Source organism: Neophocaena asiaeorientalis, unplaced genomic scaffold (genome assembly GCF_003031525.2).
Source record: "Neophocaena asiaeorientalis asiaeorientalis breed wild unplaced genomic scaffold, Neophocaena_asiaeorientalis_V1.1 scaffold268, whole genome shotgun sequence".
Classification (NCBI taxonomy): Eukaryota; Metazoa; Chordata; class Mammalia; order Artiodactyla; family Phocoenidae; genus Neophocaena; species Neophocaena asiaeorientalis.
Genome location: NW_020173979.1, coordinates 5,297,137 through 5,311,747, shown reverse-complemented (window position 1 = coordinate 5,311,747; position 14,611 = coordinate 5,297,137). Strand labels below are relative to the sequence as shown.

General features: G+C 44.4%; 1 protein-coding gene across 1 annotated transcript in view; it reads left to right on the top strand.

The window, feature by feature from the left end:
* Window positions 1–14,611, top strand: part of DOCK2 (dedicator of cytokinesis 2) — a 408,357-nt gene that overhangs the window by 37,188 nt on the left and 356,558 nt on the right. The window contains exons 7-9 of the mRNA XM_024753337.1: window positions 3,411–3,546; window positions 5,973–6,127; window positions 10,134–10,215. Coding sequence (XP_024609105.1) covers window positions 3,411–3,546; window positions 5,973–6,127; window positions 10,134–10,215 — 373 coding nt within the window. The remainder of the gene's footprint in view (window positions 1–3,410; window positions 3,547–5,972; window positions 6,128–10,133; window positions 10,216–14,611) is intronic.

Here is a 14,611-nt window from a genome sequence, read left to right as displayed (position 1 = left end):
TAATGGCATCTGTGACCTTCAGATGTTTCCTCATGGGGGCTTCTGACAATAAGGACCAAGGATGGAAAAAATGGTCACCACTCTTAGGAAGCCTTCCCTGATTTTCCTCCACCCGCCCTGGCTGGGTTAGGCACTCTTGCAGGCCCTTAGCACCCTGACCAGTAATTACCTCCTTACTGGCCTGTCTCCCATGCTGTGTTGGGAGCTCCTCTAAGGCAGATTCATTTCTATGTGCTGGGCATAGGATCTGCATGCAGTAGGTGAATCGTGGTGAAAGGAGAAAGAGGATCCTGCCTAAATCAGCCTCCCTCTACAGCATCGCCTGGATCAGCACCGTGCTTTCAGTTTCAGTCAGTTGCCTTTGGGGAAGTGAGAGACATCCTCGGAGACAGAGGCCCTGAGCTAAGGGGCCCCTTGTTTCTTGCTTCACTTCCCTGATGACTTCAGCTGGAAGTGAGAGAGATTTGTGCACCTTAAATTAATATAGGCCTGGTGTCTCGGGGGTTCAGAGCTCTGATAGGGGATAGGCAGCTTCCTGCAAACCAGAAGGCCAGATTTCAGGTCAGAGTGTCAGGAACAGCATGAGGACCATCAGCCTCAGTCTGTGAGAGTCAGGGAAGCAGGACTCTGAGTCTTGGAGGACTGGTCAGAATCAGCCTGTTTCTTCCCCCAGAAATTCCCATTCCTTCCTTCAGCCATCAAACTTTTGTCGAGTACCCGAGAGGCCCTCAGCACACAGACATTTACAAAATACAGCCTCTCTATGCAACAACAACAACAAAAGGCAAGCAAAGAGAACTAATAATAACTTTCTGAGTGCTTACTGTCTGCCAGGTACAGTTTTAAGCACTTTCCATGCATTAACTCGGTTAAGTCTCGCGACAACTCTGTGAGGCAGGTGCTATTATCATCCCTATTTCTTAGATGAGGAAATGGAGGCTCACAGGCTGATTAGGTCATTTTGCCCAAGATGCACTGGAATTTGAACCAGGTAGCTTGGCTCCAGAGTTCAAGCACTTAACCACTGCATTCTACTGCCTCCTGTGGACTATGAGGATTAGTAAGAGAAAGAGAAGTAAGCAGACAGTTGAGTAAGAAGTCACGCGTTTCATGAGAGGAGGAAGCGTGAACAAGAGGGTGGGAGGAGACAGGGCAGGGGGTGACACCTGCCCTGCATCACACAACACTGGCAGGAATTATTAGGTGAAGAAATTTAGAGAAAGAGAGAGAGGGAAGTTGAGAGGAGCTGAGAGATGAGCATGAATATGGAGAGGAAGGTAGACAGGGGCTGGAATCGTGAGGGCATGAGTACCAGGTGGAAAAGTTCAGATTTGTCCAGAGAGCGATGGGGAGCCACAGAAAAAGCCATTTCTGTTTTCTTCACCTTAAAAATTTTTAGTGTTTTGAAAAAGGCATACAGTGAGGACTTCCTCCCCTGCCCTCGTCTTGGGTTCATTTTATCACTTTCTTGAACGGAGAGAGCAGTGGGGCTACCTTCTAAGGAGAAACTGTCAAAATGCTCAGTTCTCCAAAATGAATGGTTTGCTGTCCTATTGGGAAGAAGCCTCTCCTGATCTTGGGTCATGGGAACCCCATCAATCCTGCCCCTTGTCTACTAAAGCTTCCAAGTTTCAAATGAAACTGGTAATGGACAAGGTCTTTGGTATCCAAGGAGTGAGGAATCCTCAAATGATTCCTTCAAATCCCAAGACAGCTGGACCCGGGAGAATGTTTTATTCATACATTTTAGAACCGAATCCACTTTGATAAATTTCGAAGAGAAAGGAGCTAGAGAGATCTCGGCATTAAATTACGTATTGACTGTGCTTCGTCTTTTCCCAGGTCGTGAGAGCCTCTGCTCAGCATTAGTTGAATACATTTATTCCCCCGTAGCATTGCCCATTCAGCAGCATGGCTGTGCAACATTATGAGTCATATCTAGTTGGAAGTTAATTTCCTAATGAATGTGGACAAATGGGTGAACTTTGGCTCCCTTCTGTTTGCATTTGGATGACATGAGAGATGTGCCTCTCAATTCAGTTGACAAATAAGAGATGAAAACGTAGTCTCCTTCATCTGTCCTTGCTGCCCTGACCCCGTCTGGTGCTTGGTGGTAGTGGTGCCTAAGCAGGACCACCGTTGTTCCTCTCAGAGTCTCCATCAGCCCACCGCCCCCTCCCCTGTTTGTATGGACAACTGAGGTCCTCCATGTCAACATCAGATGCAAAAGCAGCTTCAGGTTAGGACCTGTGCAAACATAACCCCTGTCCACAAACCCAGTGCTGCCTCTGCGAGCCTCCTATCTTGAAAGTATACCATAAAGGTTAAGAGTGCAGACTAGGATGCCGTATTACTTTTTACTAGCTATGTGACCTGGGGTAAATTATCCTCAGTCTTTTCTTCATCTGTAAAATGCAGGTATTAATAGTACTTCCCTCACAGCGTTGTTACAAGAGTTAAATGCCTTAATATGTGTGAAGAATTTAAGGTACCGCTCATCGCAAGTGCTGTGTGACTATTTTGCTGTTACTAGTATTATTGATGCCAATCGGAATGGCAGATGCAGTTGAAACAAATCAATACCAAACAGGGAAAATCTTGTGACCTGGAAGTCACAGAGCTAAAGAGCACACTGTGGGTAACAATGGATATATGTGAGATTTCTCCCGCAATGACTATTTTCAAGGTATCATTGAATAAGCGGTACATGAATACCTTCTCTGCATATGTATTATATATCATACTATATTATGTTATGTTATATAAACATTAAACAAATAGAGATAAGGCAAAATTCTCCCTTGACCCCTCCACCCCTCCTAGTCCCAGTGCCCTACCTCTCCTCACAGGCACGCATGTTGGTAGTTCGGTGCATTTTGTCCATACCTTTCTCTCTGTACATGCACCCAGGTAACATACCTCCCTTGGTTTCTTTGTTTGCTTGTTTTTTACTTAAAACACACTGTATGCATCTTTCCATACTTGACTTTTTTTCTTCACTAATACATATCATTAAACATATCAAAGCTATATCATATTTTTAAAACCCAACTACATAGAATTCCATTACAGATGACAGTTTGTCATTCCCCCTTTGACTGACATTTTAGTTTAGTTTTTTTCAACACTTTGCTGATGCAACACACATCCTTGTTCATTGTTTTTCTAAGTTCAGTATCACAGGAAATACACATTAAAATTTTCTTAATACACACTACCACAGTACCTCCCAGAAAGGCTGAGCTATATCAGTGTGACTCCCAGCTGTGTTCAAGGCTGTCTGTATAGAGCTGTGCTATGGGAGCCTATGATCCTCAGAAATCAGGTGAGCTTTCTGGTAGAAACTTCTCACCAGCGTTCTACAGGCTTCAACCTCCCTTGATTTATCATCTCACATTTTTGCTTTTCAGAATCCTTGAGCTTGATCTGATTGTCAGAGATGAAGATGGAAATATCTTGGACCCTGATAATACCAGCGTCATCAGCTTGTTCCATGCACACCAAGAAGCGACTGATAAAATCACAGAGCGTATCAAGGAAGAGATGGTGAGCTTTGTGAACTAGGCTTGGCCAAGTGAAGCAGGCTTTTAGCACATCATAAGCTTAAAATAATAATCTAATTAACCAGACTATATATTATTCAAAGGGACATCTGTCCTATGACCTGAGATCCTCAGTAACCACATGCATTTTATTGTGTTTTTGTACTTGGATCTTGATTCATTCCACAACCAGCCCCCAGGTGGTTTAATGCCAGGCAAGTTTCCTGTTCTCACGGACCTTTTATATTCCAGAGAGGAAAAAAGAAGAAATGTTAAAAATGTAAATAATTCCAGAGGGCGATAAGTTGCTAAAAGGCAATCAATTAGTGTTATGTGAATCAGAGTGAATCAGGAGCTATTTTAAAAGGTACCATCAGGAAAGGCCTCTCCCAGGAGGGACATCTGAGACGACACTTGTATAATGTGAAGGCAGCAGGCCTGGGAAGATCTGGGGACAAGATGTTCAATGCAGGGGGATCAGCAAGTGCAAAGGCCCCGAAGTAGGACTGAGTTTTGAATGTTCAAGGAGTAGGAAGGTCAGTATGGATGGGCCATAATGAACAGTGGAAGAGTGAAGGCAATGCTTTGGAGAGGTAGGTAGCAGGAGCCAGTTCTCATAGGACCTAAGGGTCATAGGGAAGAGCTAAAATATTATTCCAACTGTGGTAAGAAGCCAATAAAAGATTCCAAGGAAACAATCTTTACAAGGTTAACATAATCTGATTTATATTTTTAAAAAGTATTTTATCCACTGTGTATTGTTTGAAAGCAACTTTATTTTTAGCTCTACTGGGATATAATTTTCATACAATAAAATGAATTCATTTAAAATTACAGTCTAATGGATCTTATTAATACGTAGTGTTGGGCAGACTCTACCGCAACCAAGATATAGAATAGCTCCATGATCCTAAAAGTTTCTTTGAGTTCCTTTGCAGTCAACCCCCTTCCCCAGTCCCAAGCCCCAGGCAACTCCTTTTGTGAGACTATATTTTGTCTTTTCTAGAATTTAATAAAAATGGAATCATATGTCTTTTTTTATAAATTTATTTATTTATTTAATATATATTTTTTATTTTTGGCTGTATTGGGTCTTCGTTGCTGCATGTAGGCTTTCTCTATTTCCGGCGAGTGGGGGCTATTCTTTGATGGGGTGTGCAGGCTTCTCATTGCGGTGGCTTCTCTTGGTGTGGAGCACAGGCTCTAGGTGCGTGGGCTTCAGTAGTTGTGACACGTGGGCTTCAGTAGTTGTGACACGTGGGCTTCAGTAGTTGTGACACGTGGGCTCAGTAGTTGTGGCGCACGGGCTTAGTTGCTCTGTGGCATGTGGGTTATTCCTGGACCAGGGCTTGAACCTGCATCCCCTGCATTGGCAGGTGATTCTTAACTGCTGCACCACCAGGGAAGTCCCATATGGTTTTTGTGTTTGACTTCTTTTACTCAGCATGCTGTTTTTGAAGTTCACGTTGTTGTATGTATTAATGTTTTTTCCTTTTCATTGCTGAGTTGCTATACCATTGACCAGTTGCCAATGGTATATATCATTGATCAGTTGTTGAATGTGTGGGTTGTTTCTAATTCAGGGCTACTATAACTAATAACACTGTGAACATTTTCATATAAATCTTTGTGTGGGCATATGATTTTAATTTTTCTGGATAATAATCATTGGAGCATATGTGATAAGTACATATTTAACTTTTTCAGGTACCAACATACTATTTCCCAAAAGGCCTGTACAATTTTGCATTCCCATCAGCAATCTATGGGAGTGCCAGTTCCTCTACATTCTTGTTAGCACTTGATATTGTCAGTCTTTTAACTTTAGCCATTCTAGTGGTTGTGTAGTGGTATCTCACTGTTGTTTTGAATGTCCCTGAATGACTAGTGATTTTGAGCATCTCTTCATGTGCTTACTGGCCTGTACCATCTGTATCTTTTTTTTGTGAAGTGTCTGTTCAGATACCTTGCCCATTTTCATTGGGTTGATTTTTTTGACATTGAGTTGTAAGAACTCTTTGTATATTCTGGATACAAATTCTTTATCAGATACATGTTTTGCAAATAAATTTTCTCCCGGTGTGTACCTGGACTTTCAGTTTCTTAAGTGTGTCTTTCAAAAAGCAAAATTTTTAGTTTTGATAAAGTCTGTTTAAGCATTTTTTTTCTTTTATAGTTTGTGCTTTTTATGACACTAAACTTTATGTGGAAGTCTGGGTCATTTGTGGTATTTCCCAAGATCAAGGCCAAGAGAGTCAAAGTGACTTGACTCAGACAGCAGGAACTTTTGGTGGAAGGCCTGGATATAATGCTGAAATCTTTAGGCTTGAAACTTACATGATTCTTAATATTCAGGGCCATCTTTCTGTTGTCCTAAGTGGTGCTGTGCTAATTTTCTCCATTTTCCTCCCTTTTCCTTCCACCTCTCAGTCAAAAGATCAGCCTGATTATGGAATGTATTCCCGGATCTCCTCATCCCCTACCCACAGCCTCTATGTCTTTGTGAGAAACTTTGTGTGCAGAATTGGGGAAGACGCTGAGCTTTTCATGTCCCTCTATGACCCCAACAAGCAAATGGTCATAAGGTAAGTGTTCAACATTGCCTGACTTCTCTGTATTCGGGAGGTTGGAGTTGGCAGAGCTCAGAGTGCCTTTTCCTTCCACCATCACTTGTGGAGAAATTCCCACCCAGTTGAGAAACAGTCTAGCTGAGAATGTGGAAATAACTTCTTCTTTTAGGGTGTGGGAGTCAGGTGGAAATGTTACTTTCACCACTTTCTTTTCCCCCAGAGTAGGGTTATGGTTACACTGTAGGGTTTTGTAAACAGTTCTTTGATTACTGGAAAACAACCAGAAATAACAAGATTCAGACAGGTAGCACTGAATAGAATAAAAATACCTATTTTAAAAGGAGAGTTAACAAATGAAACAAACGAAACAGGGTGAAAACGCCCTGTCCTCAATGGCAGTAGCAGGCTAAGAGTGTGGGCTCTGGAATCTGCGTGGGTTCACATCGTGCCCCCACCATTTACTCTTTCTTGACCTTGGGCACATTGTTAATCTTTCTTAAGCCTGAGTTTCCCATTTGCAAAATATAAGTGTCAACCTCACGGGGTCGTTTCTTTTAGTTAGACTTTAATAAGAAAAAGCACAGGAAGCACAGGGCCTGGCACATGGTACTCCAAGTGGCAGTGGTTATCACTGTTACTACCTTAATTAATTGTTCTTGGAAATGGAAAAAGTAAGGGAACTTCCAGGTACCTCAGCTCGAAGAAGGGAAAACACGTTTGGGAATCTCCAGAGGAAAGACTTTGATGTACTTCTGGCCCCCACCACCAGCCCTGGCGTCTGCTTGTGACTCAGTCCATCCTTCCTCCCAGGTGACCACTGCCTGTCCCCTCCAGTGGGCTTCTGAGCCAACACGTGGTCCTGTATTTGAGATCCCAGTTAACGCAGTACAGTGGAGCTGGGGCATGATCCTTCTGCTTCTATGGAGAAAATGATATCTTCTTACCTTGGTTGTGTTGATGATTAAAGGAGATAACATATATAGTTCCTACTGAATTATAAAATTCACTTTAGAAAATAACGGCTCTCATGGAGACATTTAGTAAACATAGAGGGGCTGTCCATCTAAGAAGACGGAACTGAGGTCTCTATATGATCTCACGTAATCGTCATTACTCCATGTGATTTGGGTGAGAAAGTGAGGCTCAGAGAGGTCAGGTGACTTGCTCAAAGGCACATATATTTATAAATGGCAGAGCTGAGCTGTCCACCCAAGTCCATCTGACTCCGAAGATAAGCTAGTTTCCAGTTTAGGCTGTCACCAAGGAAAGAGTTGTATCAAATATCCTCAGTGGTTCTCACCAGGGTCTTAGCACTGTTGCGGTGGAAAGCTATTCTTTATAGCAAACTTAAATCCCTAATTTAAAGAATGAGCCCAGCTCATCTGGCTAGGCCTCAGCAGACACTGTGAACAAGTGTACCTGCTCCCTTAGATCCCACTTTGAGATGGTCTGCGTGTCATAGGCCCCTTGCTGTTCCCTGTCAGCTGCTCCAAGGCACCTGTGACAAAGATCCCAAAAGCACTCCCTGCCTCTCAGAAAACACAAGGATTCCTCATGGCTGAATGGACAAGGGTGCCTGGCCTGCTGGCTCATCTAAGTGATGGATGGCCTGAACCAGCCCCGTGGAGGGAGGCAGTGGATCAGTGAGGTGGCAGCTCTGTTCCCCGATGCGCCACACCGAATGATGCGCTCGATGGGCCATGCCTGAGTGATGCCTCTGAGAGTGCCAGAGACACAGGGAAGCCCTCGGGAGAGTGAGGGCTGAGGAGGAGGGGGACAAAGGGGCAGAACCCCGCCCCCTCCCCCGCCCCGAGAATAAAGAAAAAAAGAGTAGAAAACAAAGAAAGAAGAGAAGAGGCATGATACAGGAAAGGGGCAGGGGAACTTGGAAGCACTCCCCAAGTCGGTCTGACTCTGGGTAGCTGTTCTCTCCCTAAGAAACCAAATTTCTCCATATTCCTGCCTTCCCTAGCCAGCGTGTACACACAGTGAGCCACAGGCAAGTTAGGGCATCCTCAGTGTGGCCCAGATGTGAGCTGGGGAGAATCTGGCTGGGACCAGCCTTTCAATATTGGGATGTACGATGGTCCGATTCCAATGGATGCCTGCAGAGATTTGGTTTGGGAAAGTTAAGATAAATTTTGATAGTACGAAAAAGAAAGCAGTTCAGGCATCAGGCCAGTGGCAAGGCTAATTTCCAAAAGGAGCTCAAGAAAGAGTTGGAATGGTTCTCCCTCTTCCCCTGAGGAGGGTGTCATGTGGAAGAGGTCTTACCTGTCTGGGTGCCAGTAGGCCTTCAGATTTACCACCCAGGTCTTCCTGGGCAAAGACAGATGGGGCCAGCTCAGCCCTCTAAATTGCTTTTCTGATTTATGATTCTCTTTCCCCTAGAAGAAAATTGCTGGTGCCTAGTGTTTAGACCTAGCAGGCTAGTTCTCTACTGGACATGCCACATGTGATTAAAGGTCCTGGGAAATACCCAGGTATTTCACTATGACAGTCCAGAAATAACCAATGGGAAATAATTAAAACAATTTTGGGGGTGGGGATGGAGCCTTGGAGGCTTCTTGGTTATTTTGCTGAAAATTCCACTAAAAATTTTAGATCTTACTAAAAAAAAAAAAAGTACATTTAACTTGATTAAATTTTAAACATTGGTTAATCTGGGACAGTTTTCTTTTTGTTGTGAGTTCTATTTCCCCCTTGAACCTTGCTCAGACTGCTCTTAATAGTCTTCTAGGGGTGAGTGGAGAGAAAAAAACAAGGCATCAGAGAGAACAAACCTCTAAAAAGAAGGCACTTTGCTGAATTCTCTTATTATGCCTTTTTTGGGCTGACTTGGTTTTTGAGTTTCATTTTGTTTGTATCCTGATTCAAGATAACGGGCATTTATTTAGAACCAACTATATGCTCCTGGATGGCATGGAAAACTGAATGACTCAACTCAGCAAACTCTACCAAGCTTCTCCTAAGTTAAAGAATGCTAGATTTCCTGATCTTGTCGATGCAGCTAGACTGACTAGTATGAACCACACAGGGTTGTGTGTATGATTGCTAGAAGATGTGTATTGATAAATGATCAGATGTCAGAACTGTGTGACTGCCCTTCATAAAACCTGTCAGTGGGTTCTCATTACTATCAGGATCAAGTCAAAATCCTTGAATGGCCTATAAAGCCTACATGGGCTGGCCCATCTTTCTAATTGTTCTCTTACCATTTTCCCCTTGGATCTGTCTTTTAGGTGCATCAAGCTCCGTCCTGTCTCAGGGCCTTTGCACGCATGTTTGCTTTGCCTGAAACATTTCCCTTTCCCACTCTCTCTTTTTCCTGACCAACTTTATTTACATGTCACATCCTTAGCAAAGACTTCCCTAACCACCCAGCCTAGGCATGGTTCTTCTGATAATACATTCTCACAACATCCTGAACTTTTTCTTTGTAGCATGATTGCATATAAATAGTTGCCACGACCGCATTTAAATCATTACTTAAGTGTATCTCAGATAATGGCTAAGGCCCTCTATGGTCCAGCACAGTGTGACATTCCTTCAGGGAAGCGGTCCGACAGCTAATGGATAATTTAAAATAATGCAGATCTTTACTCAATCTTGAAAGGGGAATAGGGTGGGAAGGACAAATACATTCTTAATGCCCAGCAAAACGTACAAAAATCCTTTCCCTCTCACTTCTGCCACTCTTTGTCACCTCTACAGAGAATGCTGCTGCTCTTCGAAAATATTAAATAGCTGGGTTAGAATTTGCTTACTGGATGGCGGAGGGAAAGAGGTTGTGAATACCAAGTGTTAGTAATTCCTTACCCCTGCCTGTCTAACGTCTGTCTCCCTGACGGGACTGTGATCTCCTGGAGGGAGGGACAGACAGGGAGAGCCTGTCTCAGACACTCCCATGTCCCCAGTTGCCAGCTTGGTGTTGGGCTCATAGCAGAGGCTTGGTGAATATTTTTACCTTATGAACATTGAGACCTCTAGCAGTAATGGGTTGCCACCCCTCTTCCCACAGTGAGAACTACCTGGTGCGATGGGGCAGCAGGGGCTTCCCAAAGGAGATTGAGATGCTCAACAACCTGAAGGTGGTCTTCACGGTAGGTGTGCACTGCCCTCTTGTACCACATCCCATACTCACGGACATGATCTTGGAGATGGGGCTGGTCAGGTGCTCAGGAGGGAGCGTGGCCTTGGTGCAGAGCTGTGTTCTGGGCTTTCTGTAAAAGGAAGCTATTGGGAAGATGGATCTCCTCCTTGCTCTCTCTTCCTCACTCCCTATCTTACTCATGTGTACACAATGCAGAGCACTGTGTAGACAAGCACAAGCCTCTTCCAGCAATAATGTCTACGTGAAAAACCTTTCCAAAATACATTAGATTAAAAAAGACCTTCCTAGAACATTGACTGCCTTGGTAAATTAGACATTCTGAACATAATTAAGTCATAGATGACTAAAGATCTTACGATTCCCTGGGATCATCCTTCTAAATACCAATACTCACCAGGCAAGACGTAACAGAGAAATGTTGAAATCAGTTGCTATTTGGATGATTTATTTCTCAGAGTGAACTGGCTTTTTAGTTCTAGAAAGGAGAAACAGTGGAAAGAAGGAGATAAGAGTTATCATTTCCAGCAGAAACCCCTCTCTTCTGTTTTCACCGAGTGGTGTTCAGAGTATGATCTTAAGATATCTGAGGATATTGGTGTTTTCTGCAAGCGCCTCTGGGGAGAAGAGCATTTATGAGATTTTTCACTGTGTCACCTGTGTTAGCAAGAGAGATTACAGAGGAGGAGCGAGGGAGGGGTTTGGGCATTACAGAGTGACCGACATGCTGGATTACCCTACCTTGCTCCACAATAATTTTCCAGTTACAAGCCATTAAGTTCTATGTCTTATGTTATGTTACAATTAGATTGGAGTGCAGCTGATTTATTTTGTTTGTTATTTCCTGAAAAAATGGGCTAGGGGCATGGAAAAGATCATAGATCCTAATTGCTTAGACAAAGTTTTCTTGGCATATATAAATGTGCCTCGGCTTGGTGCCGTTTGTCTATTATTAGTTAGAAGGAGGAGCCTATTTATTTTCTTGATAAATAGGAGAGTCCCACGGGGCTTCCTGATTAAACCAAGAGACAGATGTTTCACAAGAGGGAGAGGGACAGGGAATCCATCAGTGGTTCATTTTGCAGAGAACCAATTCATGATGTAAACGTGCAGGAAAGGTCATCAGTAAATTTGTGTCGCTCACTAATAATGAGAATGTGGTCCTGCCTTTGTGGAATTCTGCCTGTGCCACCACCTCTTCTTCACACGGCAAACGAACTTGAGAGCCTTGGTTGACTGGTTTAATGGGTTGACACTTCCTTCCCTTGAAATGATGGGAATCTTCATTTCAGGACAAGGAACGTCACAGTGCTCTAGCTTCTTTTATTGATTCAAGTGCTACCCAGTGAGCACCTACTGTGTGTAAGCTCTGTGCTGTGTCTGGGGATACAGCAGTGAGTAAGCTGATAGGCTCCTGCCCTCAGGGTGTGATGGGGGGAATTCAGAAAATAATGGAATGAATAAATAAACAAGAGAGATCTTAGAAGGCAATCCATGCCATGTAGATAATTAAAACAGGGTGATGTGATGGCGTTTGACTGGGAATTACTTTCAGTTGGGCATTGAGGTGATGTTTTAGACATGAGATACTACTCGGCAGGCACATGCCTTGCTGGCCTCATTTCTCTTGTCTCTGGATGTCAGCTCTTCCTAGTCTCCTCTTTGAAGGCAGAGCCCAAGGAGCTGGCACGTGGGTTGGGCTGACGGTGGATTTTCCCTTCCGTCTGCTTTATGACCATTCACCCCCTGTGGCCCTGTAAGAGGAAAGCGCACATACCGCGAGGTTTCCTAAGACTTTGCCCAGTTTGGGGGTTGCTGCTAACACATGGGGGACAAGACTGAACAGTAAAAGGAACACTAATGAAATGACTACATCAGGTAACGCGTGTTTTAAGTTTCGTGTCTCAGCGGCCCCAAATGTCTGAGTTTTGTGAGGCCCGAGTGAGAATGATTGGGAGATACCGCAGACTGAAGCCTAGTTCTGAGATGGCCTGTTTATACACTCTCCAGAGAATGACCTGTGTTCAAGCATTTTTACTTTGCTCTCATAGCAATAAGCTTCTCTAGTACCAAGGGCCTCTGATGAGGAAGCTCTTAAAGGTCTGGTGTCTTCTTCTGAGCAAGTGAAATTTTTTCAGAGAAGAGGAGTGGGAAAAGGACTTACCTAGGAATCTTAAATAGTTATCTAGTGTGTTAATTTGCTAGGGCTGTCATTACAAAGTACCATAGACGGGGTGGCTTAAACAATAGAAATGTATTTTCTCACAGTTCCCGTAGCTGCAAGTCCAAGATCAAGGTGTTGGCAGTGTTGGTGTCTTCTGAGGCCTCTCTCCTTGGCTTGCAGATGGCCACCTTCTCCTTGTGTGTTCCTGTGACCATCCCTCGGCGTGTCTGTGTCCTAACCTCCTCTTCTTATCAGGACACGAGTCATACTGGATTAGAGCTTACCCTAATGACCTCATTTTAGCTTAATCACCTCTTTAAATGCCCTGTCTCCAAATACAGTCACATTCTGAGACATGAAGGGGTCAGCATATGAGTTTGGGGGAGACATAATTCATCCCATAACATTTAGGAAGGAACCTGTCAGGTGGCAGGGCTCCTGTGTCTCTGGAATGCCTCTGAAAGATACCAATATAGATATTTCAAAAATACAAAAAATCCTAATGGGAGGAGGGAAGTAATTAGGGATGGAGGTCTTTGTGAGGGAAGCAGGACTTGAGCTGTTAGGGATGGAAAGGATTTGGATATATAGAGGAATAAGGGGTAAACTTTAGAGGTGGAGGTACAGATTGGGGGCTTAGGAAGAAAGATCTAGAGTCGAAAGTGAACATTGTGTGTTTGTGGAACAATAAAGAAATCTTTGTGACAAAAATAGAGTACTTGCATGCTGAGAATAATGGGGAATCAGTGGGATAGGACAGCTGGAAATATATTTTGTCTAGGATATTTCATGTCAGCTGGGGAAAACTAGCACTAACAGGGTAGCATATGTCGAGCTATTAACATTGTTGCAGGGAGAGAAATGAAATGATGAACGTGGCTCGTAAAGATGAGTATCAGGGGGATTTCAGGGTGGGTTGGAGGAAGGAGTCAGGCAGGACAGAGAAGAGGCTGTCCCACCATCTGGATGTGAGATAATTGGAATCTCAAACTCAGCTGCCTGCTGGGCAAGGCGGGAAATGCAAATGAATGGAGGGACTTCCTCGGTCAGAAAGCCGCCTCTCCCCTACCTTCCCTCTCTCCCTGCCCAGTGGGGAGACTTGGGAGAGTGGAGAAGCAGCTGTCCATTCCTCCAGCTTTGAAAGGACAGCCCTTGTATCGGTGAAGATTCTCCAGGGAAGTTGAACCAGGAAGAGACGTAAATAGGTAGATTTGTTGTGAGGATTTGGCTCATGTGATTGTGGGGGCTGACAGGTTTGAAATCTGTAGGGCTGGACGGCAGGCTGGAAACTCAGGGAGGATTTCTATGCTCTAGTCTCGAGGCAGAATTCCTTCTTCGCTGGGAAACCTCGCGTTCTGTTCTTAAGACCTTCAACTGATTGGATGAGGCCCACCTACGTTATGGAAGGTGTGTCCTTTACTTAAAGTTAACTGATTGTAGATGCTAATCAGACCTACAAAATACCTCACAGCAGCATCTAGACTAGTGTTTGATCAGGCAACTAGGCACATAGCCTGTCCACGTTGGCACATAAACCCCCACGCAGGAAGCTGTGGACCACTTTGAGGCCATGTCTTGTTCCCAGAGACTCTGCACACCCCTCCCTCTTCTTCCCACGCCAGCCACAGTGAGAGGCTGGGGACGGCTGCTTTACCCAGGCCCTGGCTCTGATGTCAGCTGACAGGCTGCTCCCAGTACCTATGCCTGCGTGAGGATTAACTCAGAAGAGAAGCGACTATTCTCTAGTGAGGCCAGGCCCAGGGATCTCTGCTGTGATGCCAACAACATGCCTTGACATCCCTTCTCCAGCTGATCTCAGCTGGCAGGGGGTGCCAGGAACACTGAAGCTTTTAGATTTGAGCAGGGCACTTGAATGCTGAGGTAGTCCAGGTGGTTTCCCCTCCTGTGTGCCTTTGGATGGTGAAAGAAATGTATTGTGGTGGTTAAGTGGATGGACTTTGGGGTCAGAGGGACCAGACAGTGTCTGCAAGGACTGAGGTCATGTCCTCGGGGAAGACCCTTATCTTCTTTGTGTCTCAGTTTCCCCATATGTCAAATGGGGCTGCAGTAATAGTGTTAGTGATGGGACTTTGGATGTTGTGAAGGATCAAATAAGACGATGATGTGTGCAACACTGAGCACAGGGCTTGTGACGTCAGCGTAGATCACGGTTTCAGCGTTGCTCCTCCTGAGCCCACAGTTGAGTGTAATTCCCGGTCCCCCT